This window comes from Palaemon carinicauda, chromosome 15, assembly GCF_036898095.1.
Source record: "Palaemon carinicauda isolate YSFRI2023 chromosome 15, ASM3689809v2, whole genome shotgun sequence".
Lineage (NCBI taxonomy): Eukaryota > Metazoa > Arthropoda > Malacostraca > Decapoda > Palaemonidae > Palaemon > Palaemon carinicauda.
In genome coordinates, this window is record NC_090739.1 from 98,685,740 (window position 1) to 98,708,635 (window position 22,896).

The 22,896-nt window shown below is 45.0% G+C and overlaps 1 protein-coding gene across 3 annotated transcripts in view; it reads right to left on the reverse strand.

The window, feature by feature from the left end:
* Positions 1-22,896, reverse strand: part of LOC137654700 (integrin alpha-3-like) — a 360,316-nt gene that overhangs the window by 180,043 nt on the left and 157,377 nt on the right. For all 3 annotated transcript variants that reach the window (XM_068388595.1, XM_068388593.1, XM_068388596.1), the window contains one exon: positions 9,737-9,864. In XM_068388595.1, coding sequence (XP_068244696.1) covers positions 9,737-9,864 — 128 coding nt within the window. The remainder of the gene's footprint in view (positions 1-9,736; positions 9,865-22,896) is intronic.

Below are 22,896 nucleotides of genomic sequence, written 5' to 3' on the forward strand. Positions count from 1 at the left end.
ACCTCCATAAGCATCAAGGTCCATCAACAGAGCTTTAATCTCACAAGATCGAAAAGCTAAACTAGTTAGTTTAGCCTCAGGAAAACAGGAATGAGGAAGTTCAAGTTTTTCATTACTCTGTTTACTGTCAAAAACATCAGCCAAAAGGGTTGCCTTTTCCTTTGGACAGTGAGTGACTGAGCCATCAGGTTTAAGTAAAGGAGGAACTGTTGCATCTACACCAAAGAGTGCAGATTTAAGGGTAGACCACCATTTATGTTCCTGAGTTGTACCAGAAAGGGTTTCTTTTATGGTTAAATTGTACTCCTTTTCAGTTGAGGCATAAACTCTCTGAGCAAAAGCTCAAAGCTGAGTATAGTTGTTCCAGGTCAAATCTGATCTGTTACCCTTCCAAAGGTGATAGGCCTCCTGCTTCTCCAAATAAGCACGTCTACAATCATCATTGAACCACGGTTTGTCTTTCACTCGGTACCTTAGCACACGAGAAGGGATACACCTATCGATTATGTTGACAGATTCTCATTCAAAGGGACAACAGGATCTACACTATTATACAGTATAATTTTGACCAATTCAAGCACAAAAGATCATGCAAAATCCCATTCCAGTCTGCTTGGGATTTCATATAAATTTTACAAGAATATGATATATCAGGAACAGGCTGCTCAGTCTTCACTAATAATGAAATCAAGGCATGATCAGATGTCCCGACTGGAGAACCAATCTTACTAGTTATAACGCCACGGGAGTCAGTGTATACGAGGTCCAAGCAATTACCAGACCTGTGAGTAGCTTCATTTATGATTTGCTCACAGCCTGATTCAGAGGCAAAGTCTAAAGCTCTTAAGCCATGGCGATCGGTAGGAGAGATAGAACTTAACCACTCCCTATGGTGAGCATTAAAATCACAAAACAAAGACAAAAGAAGCCTTTCTATCATCTTGTATCTTAGCCATAATGGTAAGACGACAATCAAAGATAGAATCATCCATGTCTGGATTCCGGTAGATCGAACACAAATAAAAGTTGTTATGCCTGCCACAAACTTTTATTACCTGAATCTCATGACATCCACATTGATAGCAGGACTTATGAGAAGCAGGGTACTCGGTCCTAATATACACCGCCATTCCCCTGGCCCTAAGGATGGCATTGCGTTTCAACATTATTGGCTTCTTAAAACCACTTATAAGGAGCTCAGATGGTTTACCTGCAGTGGTTTGAGGTCAGCTATGCAGAGGACCCTGGATGCTGATTTCCCCTAGACAGGGGAGGATGAAGAAAAGAAAAGAGCCAGTCATTCCTTTACATTCATTCAGACTAAAACCCAGGTAACCAATGCTCTCAACCCTCTGCTACTTGTCCAATAAGGAGCTTGAGGTACTAAATCAGCTGTTCTGCAGCCACCACAATGATAGAAATGTATCGAGTCTCCTGTGGGTTAAGTTTTGCAGGTAGTGGGCGGCAAAAGTTGTCTGTCGTTTCCAAATGCCCGCTTGTAGAACCTGCGTCATAGAGTAGTTACGTCTGAAGGCCAGAGATGTAGCGATGGACCTGACATCATGAGCTCTGGGTTGACGTGGAGGAGGAGGGTCCGGATTTAGACCTTGGTCAATGACCTTGCGAATCCACGCTGAAATCGTGTTTTTAGTGACACTCCTCTTAGTCCTCCCTGTGCTGACGAAAAGCGGGGTCACCCGAGGACGAACTGCTGCTGTTCTTTCGAGGTAGTGTGTCAAACACCTTACTGGGCATAGTAACATGATCTGGGTCGTCAGCTACAGATTGAAGACTTTCAATCCTTAAAGGAGAAGAATCTAGGATCCGCTACTCTCGGATTATGAATCTTGGCTACAAACTCTATAACGAAGCTAAAGCTTACCTCTCCCTATCCCCTTGAATGGGGAATGTCATACGAGAGACTATGAAGTTCACTGACTCTCTTGGCCGAGGCCAACACAAACAGGAACACCGTCTTCTAAATGAGGTGGTGATCTGTTGCCTCGCGTAATGGTTCGTAGGGTGGCCCTTTAAGGGACCGAAGCACACGAACCACGTTCCAAGGAGGAGGTCTCACTTCCGACTGAGGACAGGTAAGTTCATAACTCCATATTAGGAGTGAAAGTTCCAATGAAGAGGAAATGACTACTTCGTTTAGTCTAAAAGCAAGACTCAAGGCTGAGCGATAGCAGATGCACAAAGAACTCCGCTTTTGCTGGAATAGTGGCATCGAGAGGCGAGATACCCCTTCCATAACACCAACCAAAGAAGACATTCCACTTTGCCTGGTAGACTGCTGGTGATGACTTTCGCAAGTGTCCAGACATTCTTTTTGCAAAGCCTCTCTGAGAGAGGAGATGATAGATAGTCTCCAGGCATGAAGTTGAAGCAAAGTTACTGCTTTGTGGAAGATAATGGCATGTGGTTGTCTGAGTAGATTGTGTCGTGGAGGAGGTTCTCTCGGAAACTCCGTGAGGAGTTACAAAAGGTCTGGGAACCATTCGGAGCTATGAGGGTCATTGAGAGATTGTAAGATTTTCTGGTCTTGTCAAGTACCTTTCTCATCCGGCATAATGGGGGAAACGCGTAAACGTCGATGTTATTCAACCATTGCTGCTGGAATGCATCTTGTCAGAGAGCCTTGGGGTTTGGGACTGGGTCGTTGCTAACAGATCCACAGTTGGAGAACCCCACAAAGTCAGGACTTTGTTGGCTACTACATGACCAAAAGACCATTCGGAACCCAGTATCTGAGTAGCTCTGCTCAGGTTGTTCATGAGCACATTCCTCAAGGTGATATCGTTGCCGAATTGACTTCCACCCATCTCAGTATTTCTACTGCAATATGGGATAGGGGCTGCAAAAAAGTACCGACTTGCTGGTTGATGTAAGCCACTTCTGTGGTGTTGTCTCTCATCATCACTGATTGGACCACCAGGAACTGATGGAACTGTTGAAGGGCCGGGAAGATGGCCCTCATCTCCAAGAGGTTGATGAGCTGGTACTTTTCAAATTCTGACGAAAGGCCTGAGGTCTTGTGGTGCAGCATGTGGGGCCCCCCACCCTACTTTTGATGCATCCGTAAAGATCAATAAATCCGGGGGAGGACGAGAAGGTTGATGCCCTTTAGCAGATTCTCGTCTGCCACCAACCACTCGAGGTCCATCTGTTCCTCTGATCACATGGAAATCAAGATGTTTGGAGGCCTGATTCCAGGTGGACTTGAGCCACCACTGGAGAGATCGAATCCTGAGGCGGCCGTTGGGAACTAGACGGGTGAGAGATGATAAGTGCCCGAGGAGACATAGCCACATCTGGGCTGGGAGCTCTTCTCGTCTGAGAAAAGGTCTCGTGACCTTCCTCCGCCTCACTACCCTGTTGTCTGATGGAACGGCTTTGTGAAGGTTAGTGTCTATCATTCCTAAGTATACCAGTTGCTGAGAGGGATGCAGGTATGACTTATTGAGGTTTACCATGATCCCCAGATCATGGCAAAGCCTCGGAAGCTTGTCTCAGAGCTGAAGAAGGGTTGACACCGAGTCTGCTAGGATCATCCGATCGTCCAGATAACGGAGGAGATGGATGCCCATCCTGTGAGTCCAAGATAACACTAAGACGAAGACTCTCCTGAAGACCTGAGGTGCTGTGGAAAGACCAAAGCACAGAACCTTGAACTGGTATTTCTTGCCGTCTAGACTGAATCTGAGGTACTTCCTTGAAGATGCATGGATTGGAATCTGGAAGTATGCGTCCTTTGGTCCAGTGTACACAAAGTCTTGTGGTCTTACCGCTTGTCTGACCGTGTCTGCGGTCTCCATTCTGAATAAAGTCTGTATGACAACTAGTTCACAGCCGAGAGGTCGATGACTGGTCTCTAGCCTCCAGACGCCTTTTTCACAAGAAAGAGTAGACTGAAGAAGCCTGGAGAGTCGTCGAGGACCTCCTGGAGAGCGCCCTTCTCCAACATGGTCTGGACTTCTGCGTGAAGGGCTTGCAGCTTTGCGGATCCCATCGCAAAGGAGCTTATCAAAACTGGACTCTTGATCAGTGGAGAGAGAGATGGCATGAACAGGACACAATACTCTGTCTTGATCACGGAGACCGTCTAAGTGTTCGGCCTCGTGCTGCATCCACCTCGTCCAACAGTGCAGAAGGCATCCCCCTACTAGTGGATAAGTGGGGGGACCGCCTATCCTCCACGAGAGGACTTGGGGCCCTTCCCATCCTTGGCAGGAAAGGGCTTCTTAGACACCTTCTTTTCCTTGGTAGTAGTCCTATTCGAAGCTAGTTTTGGCTGGCTGGTCTGAGAGAGAGCTGGTGGTTTACAGGTCCTGGATGCTAGGTGCCTATGGAGGAGAGTATTTGTGTGACTTCCTCCATCTCTCTGTTGCCTGCTCCACATCTTCCAGCTTGAATAAAGAGGATCACTCCAGAGAGGAATTCCGGAGCTTCGTGATCTCGGCATGGGGACCTAATGATGGAAACACTCGACTACCGAGTTCCTGCGCTGCAGAATGATGTTAGCCCACATGTGTACAACTTGGTGAACGAGGAACTCGATAGTTCGAGTGCCCAAGAGCAAGAAGATCATCATCGTCTTCCTGGTGACTTCCTTAGAAATATCTTCGGTCCGCACCAGGTTCCCCAGTGACCCTAACCAAAAGCCAAGCCACGAAGTAGCCTGCAAGGCAAATTTCGCGACCTCCTGGTTCAGGATCTCCGTAGTTGAGAATGAGACTTGAAGCCCAGAAAGTCTCTCCAGAGAAAAACCCTTTGTCAATTCCTCTAAGGAATGATGTAGAGGAAGAGCTGGAAGATGCTCGTCAAGGACCTCTTACTACCTCCTCTGCTCGATATCCGGGGGTGGGAGGAATTTTGAGGACGAGCCTGAACGAACTGTCTCAGAGAAGTCGGTGAGCTTATTGAAAACCTTCCGTCAGGCACTCTTCAGCCCCTAAGACCAGGGCAAAACCACACTGGACTTCAAGGGCTTCTGAGTGCCAAAGACAGTCAACGACCGTGTCTTTGCCCTCTTGCGGAGGCAATGGTGGATCTGCAAATCCATAGAGGGACCTGATGCGGGCCAGAACCTACCAGAAGGCATGTTCTGACTCTCTTCTCCACTTCGTTAGGACTAATGGCAAGGTACGCATCAAACTAGGAGACTGGATCTCGGGGTGGGTTGTTGTCATTGTGATGGCTGGATGATGTCCTGACCCTCTATGTGCATCTAAGAATCCTTGATCAGGATTTCAGAACAGTCTTTAAATCCTTCGGTTCCCTCCTAGGACGTTCTGCTGGCTGTACGACGGGGGAAGGCTGGATTCCTCCGCGGGTTCCGATGCTGTTGCTCTGCCATTGCGCGGGACCCCCTTGCTAAGGGAGGATAGAAGAAAATCCAACAGGGATTCTTCCTGACTAGGGGCCTCTGATGAAGGTGACGAGCTAAGCCCTTTTAGAGCGAGGAGGGGATGAACCAGCAGGTCTGGACTTCTTGGAAGGTCTGGTAGGGGTCAACCTGACCCTGGTCAAAGGTATTTCGTTCTGAACTCCCTTCTTCTTCAGGGGGGACGAAACCATGGAGGTTTGTCTTGGCAGAGGAGATGAAGGTTCTTCCCAGGAAAAGCTGGAAGTTTCCGAGGGGTGAGATGGATACAGTCCCGAAGGAAAGGCCTGAGTAACTGCCCTAACCAAGGCACTAAACCATGACTGTTGTCCAATGGGGGTACTGTCCATGAGATCCACTGAAAAGAAAGACGAGGAACGCTGCAACAGAGTCTCAGTTATCGACGATGATGAAGCAGGTAGCTGAGGCCTGACCTCCTTCTGCTCAGTGGACTCCTTCCAAGGGGCAGGAGCTTGGGAATCTTAAACTCCTGCTGCTTGTTTTTTCCACCATCCCCAGCGAGCATGATGTTCTGCACTTACGAGGAGGGGAATGGGGTGACGTTTAATGGTGGAGAGAAGCCTTATCATTCCTAGAAGGAGCCGAAGTTCAAGGAGATGAAGGTCTGACCGCTTGTCTTAAGATGTTTCTCTGAACGTTGAACAGGAGACTGTCATCGCTGTTGCTCTGATCAGACGTGCTCGCGCGAAGAAGGCTGTCATTCGGCTGGTCTCTTTGGAGAAAGAGATGAAGGATGAGCCTGAGGCCAATGAGTCAATGATCAGTGATGAGTTGGCGAACGGTGAGTTGGCAAGCGGTGAGCTGGGAGATCGACGAGATGGCAAACGGTGCCTAGAAGATTGGTGACAAGTTGTAGTCTTACTCTCCTCCAAAGAGGAGTGACGAGTCGTCGGCATGAGCCGAGAGTGTCGACAGGAAACCAAAGGTTGTCGGGGAACTGGTAAAGACTGACAAACAGGAATGTCAGCTACCGGGCCCCGAAGAATACAAGACCGATTAGTTGTTAATCGGCAAACAGGCGATTGGCAAGAAGGCGATCGGCGAGCAGGCAATCTACGAGCTTGTGAAGGGTGAGTAGGCGATCGGCGAGCAGGCAAACTGCGAGCAGGTGATCGGCAATCAGGTGAACTGCGAGCAGGCAAGCAATGAGCAGGTGATCGGGGAGCAGGTGAGCAGTGAGGAGGCGATCAGCGAGCAGGGGAACAGTAAACAGGCGAACGGCGAAGCCAATTGGCGAGCAGGCAATTGCCGATAGCAGACGATCGCCGATCAGCTAAACTGCAAGCAAGCAAAGGATGAGCAGGCGATTGGTTAGTAGGTGACTAGTGAACTGGCAAACGGTAAGCAGGAGAATGGCGTCTAGGAGATCAAGGAGTCAGAGAACAGCAAGCCGGAGTTTGGCGAGCAGCCGATTGATAATCTACAGCATGGCGGTCACCATAAGGAGACAATCGTGAACGAAACCTTGTCAGGGAGGCACGGATCAGGATTCGTTGACAAGAAGGAGAGTTCAGGGGCGCGGTCGAAGGACAAGAATCAAACGAACCAGGTTGATCCTCCGAAGACGAGGCTGACGAACCAAACAGTTGATGTTTCACCGAAGGTGAAGAAGCATGACCGAGGCGAAGAGGTGGGCGAGTTCGGTGAGGGCGGCGACCATGACAACAAGCCTCCACAGGGTCAAGCAGGGCAGCAGGCAGGTCAGCAGAAGGCCTCCAAAGAGGAGTCTGAGTGGTATCCCTCGCAAAAGAGAGAGGTGATCACTCACTGGAGAAAGGTGATCACTCACTGGAGAGAGGTGATTACTCACTGGAGAGACAGGTCTTGGATTTTACTCCTTCCACTAAGCCTCGGGAGGGGAAGCGCAGTCCTCGGCGCTGGTTGACGGAGCAGAAGAAGAGGCAAGAGTGGTGTCCGCAGGCAGGGTAATGGAGGAAGCCTCGAGAACGACCATCTCAACCAGATATAACAAATCCACCTCATACTCGGCAGAACGTTGCAAATCCGCACCTCGCTGAAGAAGTCCGGAGCAACACCTCCTTGGAAGGTGGATCGGGCAAATCCAGGGATGGCCACACCTGAAACAAAGGAGAAAGAGGCAAGGTTTCCACCAAGAAAAGAGGTGGGGCCACCTCATTGGGGGAGGCGACACCGTCTCTTGAGGACCGGGATTGACCAGGAGTTAAAGGATCTACGCTAATATTCAATCAATCCCCGGAGGGAACTGCTCAAGTATAACTTCGGAGGAAAATCGGGGAGCGGAAGAAGCAGCTTTGGGTTTCTTCTTCTTCGAAGAAACCATCGAAGGAGAAGAGTCCCTTCTAGACTTCTTCTTCTGCCGTCAACCAAACATTTCCCACTGGGAGGCAGACAAATCCCGACAGTCAATACACTTACTATCCTCCGTACAATGCTGCCCCAAACAAGTCGTACAAAGATGGTGAGGATCGGTATCCTCGGATGACGTAAAGGTACCACAAGAGAAGCTCTCGGGACAGCAGGTGGCATGACCAGCAAGCAAGGGCACTAACAAACACAAAAACAATCTGGAAAAGAAAGCACAAAAAGATTATTGGCAGTCCAAAAAGATCAGATGAAGAGCGGTAGCAACGTTCATCGTCTGACCCAAAAGCAAAGTGAAGTTTAAACCCCAGTGTGTGAGTGAGAGTGGTAGTTACTAACCCCCCCCCTCCCACAAATTAGCAGGATGGATGGTTAACCCTCGCTAATTTTCTGATGGTTCGTCAGTAATACCCCATATAAATAGCGTAGGTTTGTATTCCAGTTAGAGAACAACTACTCGTTAGTAATCATGAACTTTACGTTGTACAGAAATATAATCAAAATATCCATTTATTTCCTTTGACACAAGAAATATTTTACTGTATAATTCATTATAAGACACGATAAAGCACTGCAATTTTATGTGTAAAAAGAACTTTACATATTTATTGAAGCGACATGTTATTCCGTAATTATTCCACAATAAATAGCCCTCGAAAGATATGCAACCACTCAACAGTAATAATGGACTTTACATTATACAGAAATATAATGAAAATATCCATATGTTTCTTTTGACATAAGACGTATTGTATAATGTATAATTTATAAGGTATATATAAAATAAACAAATAGGATAAGGATACATATTTCTGGAGAGAGAGAGAGAGAGAGAGAGAGAGAGAGAGAGAGAGAGAGAGAGAGAGAGAGATAATATAGATTTAGTTCACTCGACATAAGATTTGTTCATTCGTCTGTCATTCCTTCTTGTGTGTGACTGTCACTATGAACTGGATCATTCCTGGTTTGGGTATTTCACGAGCTTGGAATGCAGATTGCGCACGTGAGAACATGGCCAATACTGTGTGGAATAGCAATAAATGGAAATAATGACAATAAGCTAACTTTTACTCATAAAAATAATGAGCAATACTAATATGGAATATATAAGATATGAAGATGATGTTATTTTGTAACAATGATAGTTGAGAAAAGAGAACATTAAGAAAAAGACAAATCTCGACATGTGTCAACAATTTGCATTACTGCTAAGTTTTCGTCTCGTTGAGGGTGGGACTTATAGTCAGAGGCGGAGAGGCTTTCTCTGTGATTTGAACACTATGACAACATAGAAAAACAATAAAATAAACCCAAAGTAATCATGAATAAGGACTAGAATTACAAGTATTGTGGTTGGTGGTAGGATGAGATGTGATGATCCCTACGTCTCCAAACTGGAGAACTGTGTGTGATATACTATCATGTGCTATACTCTTTCGTAGTTTAGCTTGTAATGATAATAATAATAATAATAATAATAATAATAATAATAATAATAATAATAATAATAATAATAATAATAATAATAATAATAATAATGATGATAACGTATCCCGACGTCACGGTGTGTATTACCAGGCATGTTTTGACGTATACCGACGTCATCATAGCAAAGGGGTTACACTGATTATTTCAATATCCACAAAAAATTCATTAACTACCCTATACTGTATATACAAACATATCATATGCTTGGAAAATTACCTCAATCATTCAAGTTTAACGGATAACAACTTTGTTTACAACTGGGACAGGAAAATGCTTGGTGCTTCTCATTTTATACAAGTTGTAGGAAGCGAGATGAAAATAATTCTCATAACAATGGTCTTCATCACTTATAAAGATTAAAAATAATGATTTGATCTTGAATCTATTAAAGGAGTTGAACTAAGAGTTACATAACTTCAATACTAAAGACTATATAATTAATAGTCCCTTACAACTTACAAATAAAAATCTTGATTTAATCATCTTATGGGTACTTACTCACTGACAGGCTTTCCTCGACATGGTTCTAAGTAGTCGTCCAAGTCCAAGGTTTGTGATAAGACATAACATAATCCAAATCCCCACTGAAATCCTCGTCCTTTATACATATAACGATGTGCACACACCTTCAAGACACAGTAAAGAAAACAAAAATATAATACAAATGTATTACTGGATAACAAACAAAATGCTTTAAAAGGATCCAGTATTACATGCCCTGAGTCTCATTGAGTCCCTCATCAAAGAGTAATTGACTATAAGACGAGTCTTTCCTTTTATGGAAACTGATTCTTTTGGATATCAGATTGTTTTGCAATTGCAGAATTGATATGGAAACTGATTCTTTTGGATATCTGATTGTTTTGCAATTGCAGAATTGATATGGAAACTGATTCTTTTGGATATCTGATTGTTTTGCAATTGCAGAATTGATTTCAACCTGGTTAGATATTATATACAACTATGATTTTTACTATAAATTGTAAAAAAAACACTTAAATAGTAGTATCAATAGTAAAAGTAGCCATATTTACAATCATATATCTCATAGCAAGCCAACAAAACATTTCAAAAACTAACAGGATATAAAAAATATCTGATACTGTATGAAGTAAGTTGAGGTTATATATTTGAAATATTTTATTCTACCAAGAAACTACCTTGTTTAAAGATTAGTATTTAGGATAGTGATATTTACCACTAAAAAAGGGTATTACTGTAGGTAAACTAATTACTATAGTATTTGGAATTTTTTATCAATTTCAATGTTCTGAAAAAACTGGATAAATTAGTTTTCCGGTGTAGTTATCTTTTGTAAATTGAAATACAAATTTTGATGGAATCTCTGATATTTCAAGAAGTCTATCAGGATTGTAAAGTTAGGATAAAAACAACCTGTCATTGGTGGATTGGTTTCCAATGCCTGCAACCATCCAATATCACTACACATAGATTCACGATAGATAAGGGAACTGCAAACTAATCTTACAAACTAAGTATGAAACCATGTCATAGCCACTTTAGTTTTGACAAATAATAATATAGTAGCTCATTAATATTTCTTCCACTATATCCTAAGGTCATAAGACTAATAATACCATATGCAAATGCAGTTAATGTAAAAATATCACTGTTGATTAAAAATTAACATGATATGATAGTCACTTGAAGCAAATATGGGAAAAGTCATATCATCAGGCATCAATTTACGCTAAAAATCTCCCGTCAGCAATTTTCAAAAACAGCTTCACCACATGATAATTTTGATTACTATATTCAGAACCTTTTCAATGGTTCCAAGGGAAGGGCTCAGCCTACCTGACTTTATTCAGATTCTGACCATAGCCAATCACTCAATGATACCAAAGGAAGGGAAAATTGGTTCCTCCCATGAGGATAACATACTAGATTCCAACCTTACTAAGAGATATGCAGAAAATTGAAAAAAAAATCAAAATCTACCCCACACACAAAGCTAAGGTGCTAGCTTTTGTTTTCATGGTACTGGTAAGACCCAAATATTCAGAGCCTGGCCAGACTATTTCCCCTAGCTCAGAGAAAGAAGGAAATAGAGAGAAAGGAAATATTCATGACAGGAAAGTACAGAAGGCTACATATGACACAATCCTCTAAACTAATAGGACAAAGTAACGTTTCAAGGCCAAAAAATTAATTAATCTTATCTATGAAGTGGAAATGGTAATTTCAGAAGCTCTGGATAAATCTATAAAGAAAATTTTTCCCCGCCTATTTATTCTCCCTCCTTCAAACTAGCTGCAAAAATCTTGCCCATCCTCTGGTAAGGAACAGATGGCTATGAAAGCAACTGAGGGTTAGCACGGAAAGGAACAGAAAAACCTCTTCATATAGCCTATATATGGTCACTGCCACTACAATATGGTATTTTTATTTTAAAATAAATTTTTAAATATACTTAGCTGGTAGTTACATATATATAGCTTAATCCCGCCAATTCATCGTGCGCACGGCAGAAATTCAAAATTCGCCGCAATCGCCGACCAGGTGATCATACCTGTGTGCCCTCTAACTAGGTACCTGAAACTATTCCCATCAGTCTTCAGAAATTCCATGCCCCTGTTTTCAGAGGGGAGGAGGGAGGGACCTTTTATATATGTAACTACCAGGTAAGTATACAGTATTTAAAAATTTATTCTAAAATAAAAATACCATTTTTAAATATGTAACTTCCCTGGTAGTTACATATATATAGCTGATTGACACCATTGGTGGTGGGTTAGAAAACCGCAACCCCGTCGAGAATTCGTAGAATTATTGATCGTTACAAATTAGCTGTATCAATAATCTGGTTCCTACCTGATAAGGAAGCTGGCTTTATTGTTTTTCTTGCCTCATTTGCCTGCATTCCTTGAGAGACCCAGCAATCCACCCAAGGGGGCTGTAAAAAGTCTCTGTGGGGCTGTCACATGGTTCTCGACCTTAACATGACTAGACCACCATCCTTGCTATCTTGGCATACCTGATAAGGAAGCTGGTTTCATAGGTTTTTCTGCCTCATTTGCCTGCATTCCTTGAGAGACCCAGCGACCAACCCAGGGGGCTGTAGAAAGTCTCTGTGGGGCTGTCACACGGCCCTTGACCTTAACATGACTAGACCACCAACCTTGCTATCCTGACATAGCCATGGACAATAATCTGACCACCTGACCCATTAACACACTAAAAAACACATTCCATAAAACCTAACTTAGACTTGCATCCCAGGCCGTGGAAGGTTGCAGCAACCTTCACAGACGACCTATGAGAACAAGTTCAAGAAAAGGTAAGGGTATAAACAAGGTTATAGGTTAGAGGCAGTAGTACCTTCTCCAAGAACCCATTTAGGTAACAATCTGCGAAGATTGATTTGCTTCGCCAGAATGTCGCTTCCAAAATCGTTTTTATAGACTTGTTGTGTCTATAAGCCAACGAAGTTGCCACAGCTTTTACTTCGTGTGCTTGACTTTGAGGAATGGGAAGCTTTTGTCGTCACAACTCTGGTGAGCTTCCCTTATTAAATCCTTGATAAAGAACGGCAGTGCATTCTTTGACAAGGGTAGCGAAGGCTTCTTTACCGAGCACCAGAGGTTATCTGCCTGTCCTCTCTGGTCCTCTGCAGATAAAATTTTATAGGGCTCTTACTGCACAAAGGCCTCTCTCCTTTCCTTTTCCCGTTCTACTAAATGAGATAACCATGGAATGGTAAAGGATCTGGGCCATGGTTGCGAAGGATTCTCGTTCTTGTGGAGAAAACCTTGTCGTAGAGAGCAGATTGCATTCTCTCCATTGAAGCCCATCTTTTTGCTAATGGCTCACAATTCTTCTATTCTCTTGGCTGTCACCAACGCAACCAGGAAAAGGCTCTTCTTAGTAAGATCCTGCCATGAAGCCTTGTCAAGAGGTTCAAACCTGCTCGAGGTTAAAAACATCAGGACTACATCCAAATTCCAAGATGGGGTTGGGTTGTCATTCCTCTTAGCGGTCTCAAAGGATCTTATAAGGTCCGAGAGATCCTTGTCTCCTGACACGTTAATATGTCTGTGACGGAAGACGGAGGTTAGCATGCTGCAGTATCCCTTGATGGTTGATACTGCTAGTCTCTTTTGTGTTCTTAAATGTAGCAGAAAATCTGCCAATTGAGTTAGAGGGGTATTGGAAGAGGAAATGTTATTAACTCTGCACCATTCTCTGAAAACGTCCCACTAGATTGGTACACCTTGATTGTGGACGTTCTCACTCCTGCAATTGCTCTTGCAGCTTTCCTCGAAAAGCCCTTAGCTCTTGCCAGTTTTCCGAGTCGAAAGGCAGTTACAGTAGATGAGAGCGAGGGGATTTGATGGTATCTCTCTATATATGACTGTCTGAGTAGATCGTTCCGACAGGATGACGACCTGGGGGTGTCTACCAGCCACTCCATCACTTCTGTGATCCAGGGTGTCAGGGGCCAAAGAGCGGAGCTATCATGGTCATGCGGGCGTTGTTCGACTCCCTGAACTTCTTCATGACTCTGTTTAGTATCCTGAATGGGGGAAGAGGCGTACGTGTCTAGTCCTTCCCACTCCATGAAGAAAGCGTCCACTGCCACTGCTTCCTAGTCTGGGACTGGAGAGCAGTAAACAGGTAACCTCTTCTTCTCTGCGTCGCAAAGAGGTCTATTGACAGTTCTCCTCACAGATTTTAAAGCCTGCTGCACACCTCGTGAAGTAGGGTCTATTCTGTCGTGCGAACCTGTCTTCCTCTGCTGAGAAGATCCACTCTGACATTCTTCTCTCCCTCTTTGAAGCGGGTTATCAGAGTTATATTGTTCGCTTTTGCCCACAGCAGGAGATCTTTGCTGCCTCGTAAAGGGAATCCAAACGAGTGCCTCCCTGTTTTCTGATGTAGGCCAACGCTGTGGTGTTGTCTGCGTTGACCAGTACTAATTTATTTTGGACCTCCTCCTGGAAGTATATTAGCGCTAGAAGAATGGCCACCAGTTCCTTCATGTTTATGTGCCATTTCTTCTGATGGTCTTCCCATAGACCCGAAATCTCGCCCTTCCCCAGTGTTGTACCCGACTCCACGTCTGATGCGTCTGAATACAACACTAGGTCGGGGTTCTTCTGATGAAGTTCGAAGCCTTCTAGTAACTTGTTGGGGTCGTTCCACCAACTCCACTGATTCCTGATTCCCAGAGGGATCGGAATCCACGTCTTTAGGTCTTGGTCTCTTGTTCTGAAGAGGGGTCCTCTACCACTTCTATTGCTGCTTTTGACACCATCTGGTTTACCTGCTCTTGAAGAGCTGCTGCCAGTAGTGGGATACTTGTGTCTGGAGGCTGAGTTCACTTTTAGGGTTTCGTTTGCTGTTTGGGGTTACGAGGTTGCCCTCCAGCAGCCATTCTCTGTCCTCTTCTAGAAAGGCTCTCCCACGAAAGGGCTGACACGTGGGAGGAGCTTCCTTCTCCTTTCTGGCTAAAAGGTTAGCTGGAAGAACTTTCCTCGCAGTCCTTGTAAACAGATCTTGCGTTGCTTGTGTGCAAGAGCTCCCGATAAGTCCTTCACTAGCTCTGAAGGGAAGAGGTATTTGGTCGAGGGAGCATACAAAAGCTCTGCTCTCTGAGCGAGAGTCAATCCTGACAACAGGAAAGAAACAGCATAGCTCTTTCTTAATAATACCTCCTGTTGAAAAGGGGTGTGAGTTCGACCGACCCGTCCCTCACGGCTTTATCGAGACAGGCAATAAGGTGCATCTGCGTCTCGTTCTTATCATCTGAGACGTCTGCGAGGACTCCTAGAGTGCAGTCCATCAAGCTGAATACCTCAATTGTTCTGAAGATGCCCTTCAGCTAGTGATCCATCTCCGACGTGGACCACATCACCTTAGCCTTAGTCATGGCTGATCTACGTGAGCGTCAACGAGTCTGGTGAAGTCTCCCTGGGAGGAGGCAGGAACTTACAATTTGAGAACCTCCCCAGTCTCGTACCACACACTGGATCTAGAAGCCAATCTCGTAGGGGGGAAGGAAAAGGTTGTCCTTCCTTGTTCCTTTCTCTTGAGAATCCAATCGTTCAGAGTCGAAAAAGCCCTCTAGACCGATCTGGCTAACACTGTTTCCTTGAAAGAGGAAGATTCCTGGGGTCTACCCTTCAAAAACTGTGAGGGCAGGGGCTCCGAGGTACAGACTGCTGAAAAGTCCTCCGGATATAAGTCCGCCAGAACTGCAAGTAATATTTTAAGATCTGCTGCATGAAGAGTTTCCTGCGTTTCCTCCTCTGAGATCTCCTCTAAAGGGTTAGCGATCTCCGATGTAGAACGAGTGGGAGAAAAAACACGCTTCGCCTTGCTTGCTTGCGTCCTGCATGCATCCAGCATGCTGCGAGGGAGCATCATGCATACGTCCAGCCTGCTGCAAGGAAGCGTCATGCTTGCTTGCGTCCTGCATGCGTCCCGCATGCTGCGAGGGAGCGTCATGCTTGCATGTGTCATGCATGCGTCCAGCATCCTGCAAGGCAGCGTCATACATGCGTCTAGCATGCTGCAAGGAAGCGTCATGCTTGCGTGCGACCTGCATGCATCCAGCATGCTGTGAGGGAGCGTCATGTTTGCGTGCGTCCAGCATGCTGCTTCTGTTGCGAGCTTCCTCTGTTTGCGACTTGTAAACGTCAACAGAGACGTAATGGACCGTTGAAGCTCTGACAGGCATGCTGCTTCCGGTGCGTCCTGCATGCGTCCAGCCTGCTCTATGACGTTCGCGATCTTGACGCGGGGAAGCGTCCTGCTTGCGTGCGTCCAGCATGCTGTATGCGTCCAGCATGCTGTATGCGTCCAGCATGCTGTATGCGTCCAGCATGCTGTGAGGGAGCATCAAGATCTTTGCCGCCTCCCTAACGCGTCCAGATCGCTGCAAGGGAGCGTCCATGAGCGCTGCAGCTCGTGTGCGTCCTTGCCGCGAGACCGCGCTCGGAACTATGACGTTCGCGATCTTGACGCAGGGAAGCGTCCCGCTCGCATGCGTCCAGCATGCTACGAGGAAGCATCCTGCTTGCGTGCGTTCAGCATGCGTCCAGCATGCTGTGAGGGAGCGTCAAGATCCTTGCCACCTCCCGTAACGCGTCCAGATCGCGAATCCACGCTCGGAGCTATGACGATCGCAGTCTTGACGCTCGGTTCCATGACGAGCAACTCTCTTCTTGTCTAGCAGGAAGGGAAAAACGTAAAACACCAGCCTCGTCTGGGAGCAGCGTCATGCGACGGCGAGGATAACACTTTTACCTCGCCTTTCCAATGGGGAGGACGAGCGTCCTGGGAAGGGTCAACAGGTACGCTCGAGGGGACGACTGCTCGGGGGCTAACGCCTCTCGCCTCCCTTCGCCTGTCGTCATTCCTTCTCCCAGGGGTTGGGGAGCATGGAAGAGGTCTAGGGCTAGGAGAACGACAGGTCCGAGCAGCCGTACCCTCCCCTGCACTGCGTCATGTTTGCGTGCCACTGAACACTAGCACTTTTAACTATTTCACATCAGACCATAATTAGACCTGCCCGTTGCGAGAGATTATACTCTTTCGCCAAAGGCTAGAATGAAAATACAATAGGCTATATGATTAATATCAGTATTCTCAATATCGAAAATCAAATAACGATACAAAGTATTGTGAAACTGTAACGATCGTCAAGAGTACTACGTAGCATAAATTGACTGTACACTAGTGAAATCTCTAAAATAAATCGATGATTAACTAAAGGAAGTACAGTATACTAATAGGACAAATATTTACTTAAAAATTAATATATTTCCCTACAATACAAAAATTAAAATACTTATGCTTAGTAAGTTAGTATTTTCTTTACATTTCTTACAAGAAAAAGAAAAGAAATTACATAATTGCAAGTCATACTACGTAGTTTACGTCACATGATTTGTGACGTCATAGCGCTGGCGGAATGATTTCTTTCAAGGCATTCTGCTAAGAGTTAATGTCACACAATTGTGACGTCATAGTATGGCAGAATGATTTCCTTCCACCATCATGTCTTTAAGAGTTGTTCGTTAGTTTTTAAAGTAGAGGGAAAAATTCCTTGATCTTATCCCTTACAAGCTTACGAACATAGTGATTATATTCCAAAAGAAAAATACACAAATGCCCTGTGCATTTTACATACTGTGTGGGGATCAAGAGCAGCTTATGGAAGCCGGTCTTGCAGCCCTACACACAAAATCTAACAACAGAGGAGCCATCTTGAAAAACCTAGATCAGCGAAAGCCATCAAAAACAAAGCAATGGGTACTTCACCAATTTGTAGTTAAGGAAATCCAAACATAGTAGAACGAATTTCCGACGTGTTGCTCGAACGATGCCAGGGAATTTCTGAGGACTGATGGGAATAGTTCCAGGTACCTAGTTAGAGGGCGCACAGGTATGATCCCCTGGCCACCTGGTTGGCGATTGCCGCGAATTTTGAATGTCTGCCGTGCGCACGACGAATCGGCGGGATTAAGCTATATATATGTAACTACCAGGGAAGTTACATATTTAAAAACCTATTTCTTTTATTTCAAGTTTTTTAGTAATTTATTTTCAAATTTGTTCCATAACTAGAATACAAACCTATGCTACTACTTTTGGCGAAGCTGAAGGATGAGGCATTAAAATTTAGCAAGGGTTAACTACCCATCCTGCTAGTTAGCATGGGGTAGGGAGGTAGCTCGCTACTCCTCCCACTCACACACCTGTGATTGAGCTCACTTTGCTTTTGGCTCGGATGGTGAACGGTAGTTGCCGCTCTTCATCCTCACCAAATGCTATTAATGCTATTTTTGCATTTTCTTTTTTCTGTGTGTGTGTGTGTGTGTGTTGACCTTCTCCATCAAGGCCAAACCTTCCTGGTACAGGTACCATGTAGCTTGACTAATAATAATAATTATTCCTTCGTCACCCTCAACATGTATAGTGATCATGAAAAGTTCATGACGTATAAATATGTCAACATATCTTACACGGGCCTAACTACAGTAATAAATAGGTGACTGAGCTGAACGGAGGGGTTCAAGTTATTCAGATAAATCTAATCAGTGTTTTCTTCAGATATTTTATTTTTTTCTAGTTTTGATTTAAAAATAAAGTCCAAATTCCTCCGCAGTTATAGCCATTTCACAGATTGGCGATACCTGTGAAGATGCGGCTGACAGAGGAGTGTGGACTATTGGGGTAGTTCTCTAACAATCTCAGCTAGAAGTGATTACAGATTGGGATACCACTCAGTATAAGGCCATCAAGGAGCCACCAGGGTCATTCTGAGCAATGCCATAATTAACACTTGGTTGGATAGTGATTGAATCAGGCTGAATGGAGGAAAGCATATGCATCCAGGTGATCTCATAGGTGTTGGAAGACAACTTAAAATATGACCAATGGATCTGAAATGGGAGGACAAAACACAGGTCTCCCTGTTTACGTGTGTAGTGAATAAGCCAACCTCTGAGGAACCCCTAAGGGGAAGAAGTCCTTCTACCACGCAGGGATGTAGGGGCCACTATGACCTGCCTCTGGCGATGGAGTGTGTCTGCTAGTACATTCCTCTTGTCTGGAATGTAACCTGACTGACCACTACATCATGGAATGCCGCCCAGATATGCATCCTCTTTGAGGGCGTGAGAACATGCCCACTTGCTTGTTGACATTAGCCACTATGGTGGTGTTGTTGCTTATCAACATTAACAAATGCCTCCTCAAACATTCTTGGAATACTTCCAGTGCTAAAAAGGACGCCTGCAATTCAAGGATGTTGATGTGCAGATGCATTTCTTCTTTTGACCACAGGCTTGAGACAACCTGGTCATTGAATATCCACGGGAGAAAAGTTGATTAGAGCTCCCTGGTGAGGTTTTCCTCTTTCATCAACAAGGTTTGTTCCGAGGCTCCTGTCTCACTGGAACAGGAAGGATAAAGGGATCCCTGGTGGTGGCTGACGAGGAAAGGTAGCCAAGAAGACATTATTAGTGTTGAGCTGGGATTTCTGTCTTGACAAACAATTGAGCAACCTCATAGAGCTTGCTAATGCGCTTGTCTGAAGGAAAGACTCTTGCTGCTGCTGTGTTTGATAGGAGGCCCAAGTACTCCAACCTCTGCTTGGGTATGAGATTTGAATTCTTTCAGTTTGTCATGATCCCCAGATTGTGGAAAAGTAAAAATCTGATCTTGATCCTGTAGCAACTGCTTTACTGAGGCGGCCAGAATAAACCAGATACATCTACAGATGTATTCCTTGCGAGTGGGCCCAAGCTGCTATCAAGGTGAAGTCCCCACTTGAACACTTGGGAGCCGTACACAGTCCAAATCACACAATACCATAAGGGAGAAGTGAAGGTACTTTGAAAAGGATTGATGCATAGGTACTTGAAAGCACGCATCCTTCAGGTCAATCGAAAGTATTAAAGTCTCCCTCTCTGATTGTACACAGTACAGACCATACTGTTTCCATATTGAAATTTCATTTTCTAAACATACAGTACATACTTATTCAGCGGAGGGTAGTCAATGACCGGTTTCCAGCTCTCAGTTGACTTTTCCACCAGGAAAAGCCAACTGTTTAAGCCCAAAGACTCGTCTCCTACAACTTCAAGCACATTGTTCTCCAACAACCAGTCCACCTCTGTCCACAATGTCAGGGCTATCGGCAATGTTGGAGGATTGGACAAGAACTTTGTCGGTAAGTGAGATGTGGAGAGGGTGGGGACTGTCATGAAAGGGTATCAAGTAACCGTCCCAAAGGACACTCACAACCCATGGTTCAGCTCTGTGTCTGCCAGGTTGCCTAATGGCAAGATAGGCATCCTCCTATTCTCAGGAGAGGGAGAACAACGCCCTCAGCGTTTAACTGTGACTCCCTTCTTCCAGTAGCTGGTCCTTCTAAGAGAACAAGATTGGTTGGCTGAAGAGGGCTGTGTACACACAGGCTCCCTTCTGGAAGATGTTGCGGGCAGTCCTGCTTGGGGTTTGGGAACGAGACCGGGACCTTTCTTACATCTGATTCCCCAGACATGGCCGAACCCAAGGGTTTGGCCGCAGTTCCCTGCAAAGGACCAGGGTCCTTGACGGAGACTGCGCACTAGATCTTCAGAGAGTCCCCGCTGCTGCCTGCACACAACTACTCAGAAGGAGTGACGTTGGTACCTGCACGAAAGAGTTCTGAAGTGAAAGAGCTATTTCTCAGCCAACTTGTTTAAAGAAATAGAAAAAACACAGCCTTCCTTCTCTTCAAAACTCAATTGGCCACGTAGTTTTGTGACTGGTGTAAGAAATGTTAGAGCTTCCACCAGACAGCATGAGACTCTTGTCCATCTCAAAAGACTCCAGGATCAATAACCCTGTTGACTGTAAAGTACGTCACTGCACCTGACCATTGGTCAAGCCAAGAGGCAGTATAGAGGGAGGCCATGGCAGATAATTCCATGGCCGCTGACTCAGAAGCCAGGAAGAACTTAACCTTCTGACTTAAGTCTCTCAAAGGAGATCCCCCAGTCAGTGCATACATAGACAGGTCAACCTTCAGAAGAGGTGAAACAACATGGTCTGGTATGTAGAATCTTCTCAGCCTTGAGAGTACTAGGGGAGCAAGATCTTGTTTGATCAGCTGGATTCGAAAGTTCTCAGATCCACAGATCTGATTATCAACTAGATTCAGAGCAAAACCAACCAGACCAGACCAAGGAAACTCCAAGGATGCCCACGACCCTTGAGGGACAACAAAGTGCTGATCAATGACCTAAGTTCTCCCTGAAGGTGGCACCAAAGAAGACTCCCCTTGTCCATTACTCTCACAAATGAGTGAGAGGACGTCTATGAAGGAACACTGACTTTGGATTGTCCACCTCTGTCGGCAACAATCCAAGGTTCATTACCTTAGGGGCAGACAAATCCTAAGCACCTTCATACCCAACCGAGGTAAAGTGTGACAAGTTTCTCATGTAATTCACCCCCCCCCCACCTCTAACGAATATGACTGATCTGTCTAAAGGACAGAACCAGGAACGTAATCAGGTTCTGAAGAAGGACCTGGGAAGGCCGACATCAGCAGGGAAAGAATCAATAGGAATGATCAAGGTGGAGACGGAAGGAATACAGTAGTACCTAATCTTCTCTTTACTGATTAGGGTTGAGTGACAGCCACAGCTTCAAGCTCGGAGGACATGTCCATTATCCTCAACTCCTGGTCTGCTAAAGTGGTGCCTTTCTCTCAACCCTCTCTACTGAAGTATCACAGGATAAGGGAGGAAGAATCTACTGTCAAGGGAGGAACGGTGTTGGAGGCTGCCGAAGTTCCTTCATCAAGCAAGGAATAGAAAGTGTACGAGGCCATACACTTCTGTCCTGCCAGGCTAAGGGGTAGTCGGTGACATTCGAACCATGGCACCTTGGGGGTACATGGGGTAATGGCACCAACCCTGTGTATTTTCCTTGGGCAGCTGTGCCACAGGGCATTGGCTTTGACCACCACACGGCCACTTGGGTGCCATCCACGACCCCCACCACCCCAAAAGAGAGGTGGTGTCTCAAAAAGCCCTTTCTGAACTTCTTCAACCTTTTCCATTTCTTCATCTTAATTAGATAAGCATCAGAATAGAGTATGAGGTAGAAGAGTAGGATGAGAATGGAGTTTGAGAATGAAAATGAATAAGTACGTTTCTTCCTCTTCACAACCCTTCCCCCAGGCTTTACATGCAGAGGAGTTGAGGCCCAAACGACCAACGACAACAACGCCCCCTGGGCAGAGAAACTACACGGGTTGCTCCAACAAGAACCATCACATTGGTGAACAATCTCAAAGGGGCTCGCACCACAAAAGCAAGTGGAGTCACAGGTACAGAGGGAGCAGGATACATGGGGCCCAGACCCTTCGGCACAAGAGTCAGGGTGATAGGTATAGGGGAGTGGTGGCTTAGACCCAGCATCGTGGCCACATGTACTTTTGACCCAGGGGCGACTTACGGCCAACCATAGGCATGACACCTATAGATGCCGGAGCTTTTCCCGCAAGACAAGCTACAAATGATTGTGTTCAAATCTATGCTCAAGTAAGTCATTTACCTTATTGGAACTGAACCAGATTTATCTTTGTTGATTACCCGATTCAGAAAACGATACATGGTTCTAAGATACTTTAGCAGCTGGTGAAGTTTTTCTTTTGATGCAGTCATAAAATAGTACAGTGCATAACAACAGCCTGTACCTCTCCTGCGAGCTCAAATGATAACAGAGACAATATTTGGGTAATTATTTTTTAGCCTGTTGCCACCCAGAGGCAAAGTTCCCTGAATTGGAATGACTTGCCCTACCGGGAAAACTAAAGGAATATTCTTAAAGACCTGTACATGGGCACCTGAAAAAGACATCTTTCAGATTCACTGACAAAAATATTGCCTTTCCTAATAAAACATAGGGCTTATATAACCTATTCCATGTACAGTATAAAGGTGTAAGCTATACAAAATACCTTAAAGGAGTTGCATTATATAATGTTCCCAAAATCTACAACGCTTTAGGAATTTTAAACAGATGGCTGTGAACCTTTAAAGGAGTACAGTACATTACATCTTTTAAATAATTCCATTTCCCATCATAAACCTTCGCCTTTGCAGACAGCCCAGCACTTTGTTAAATTC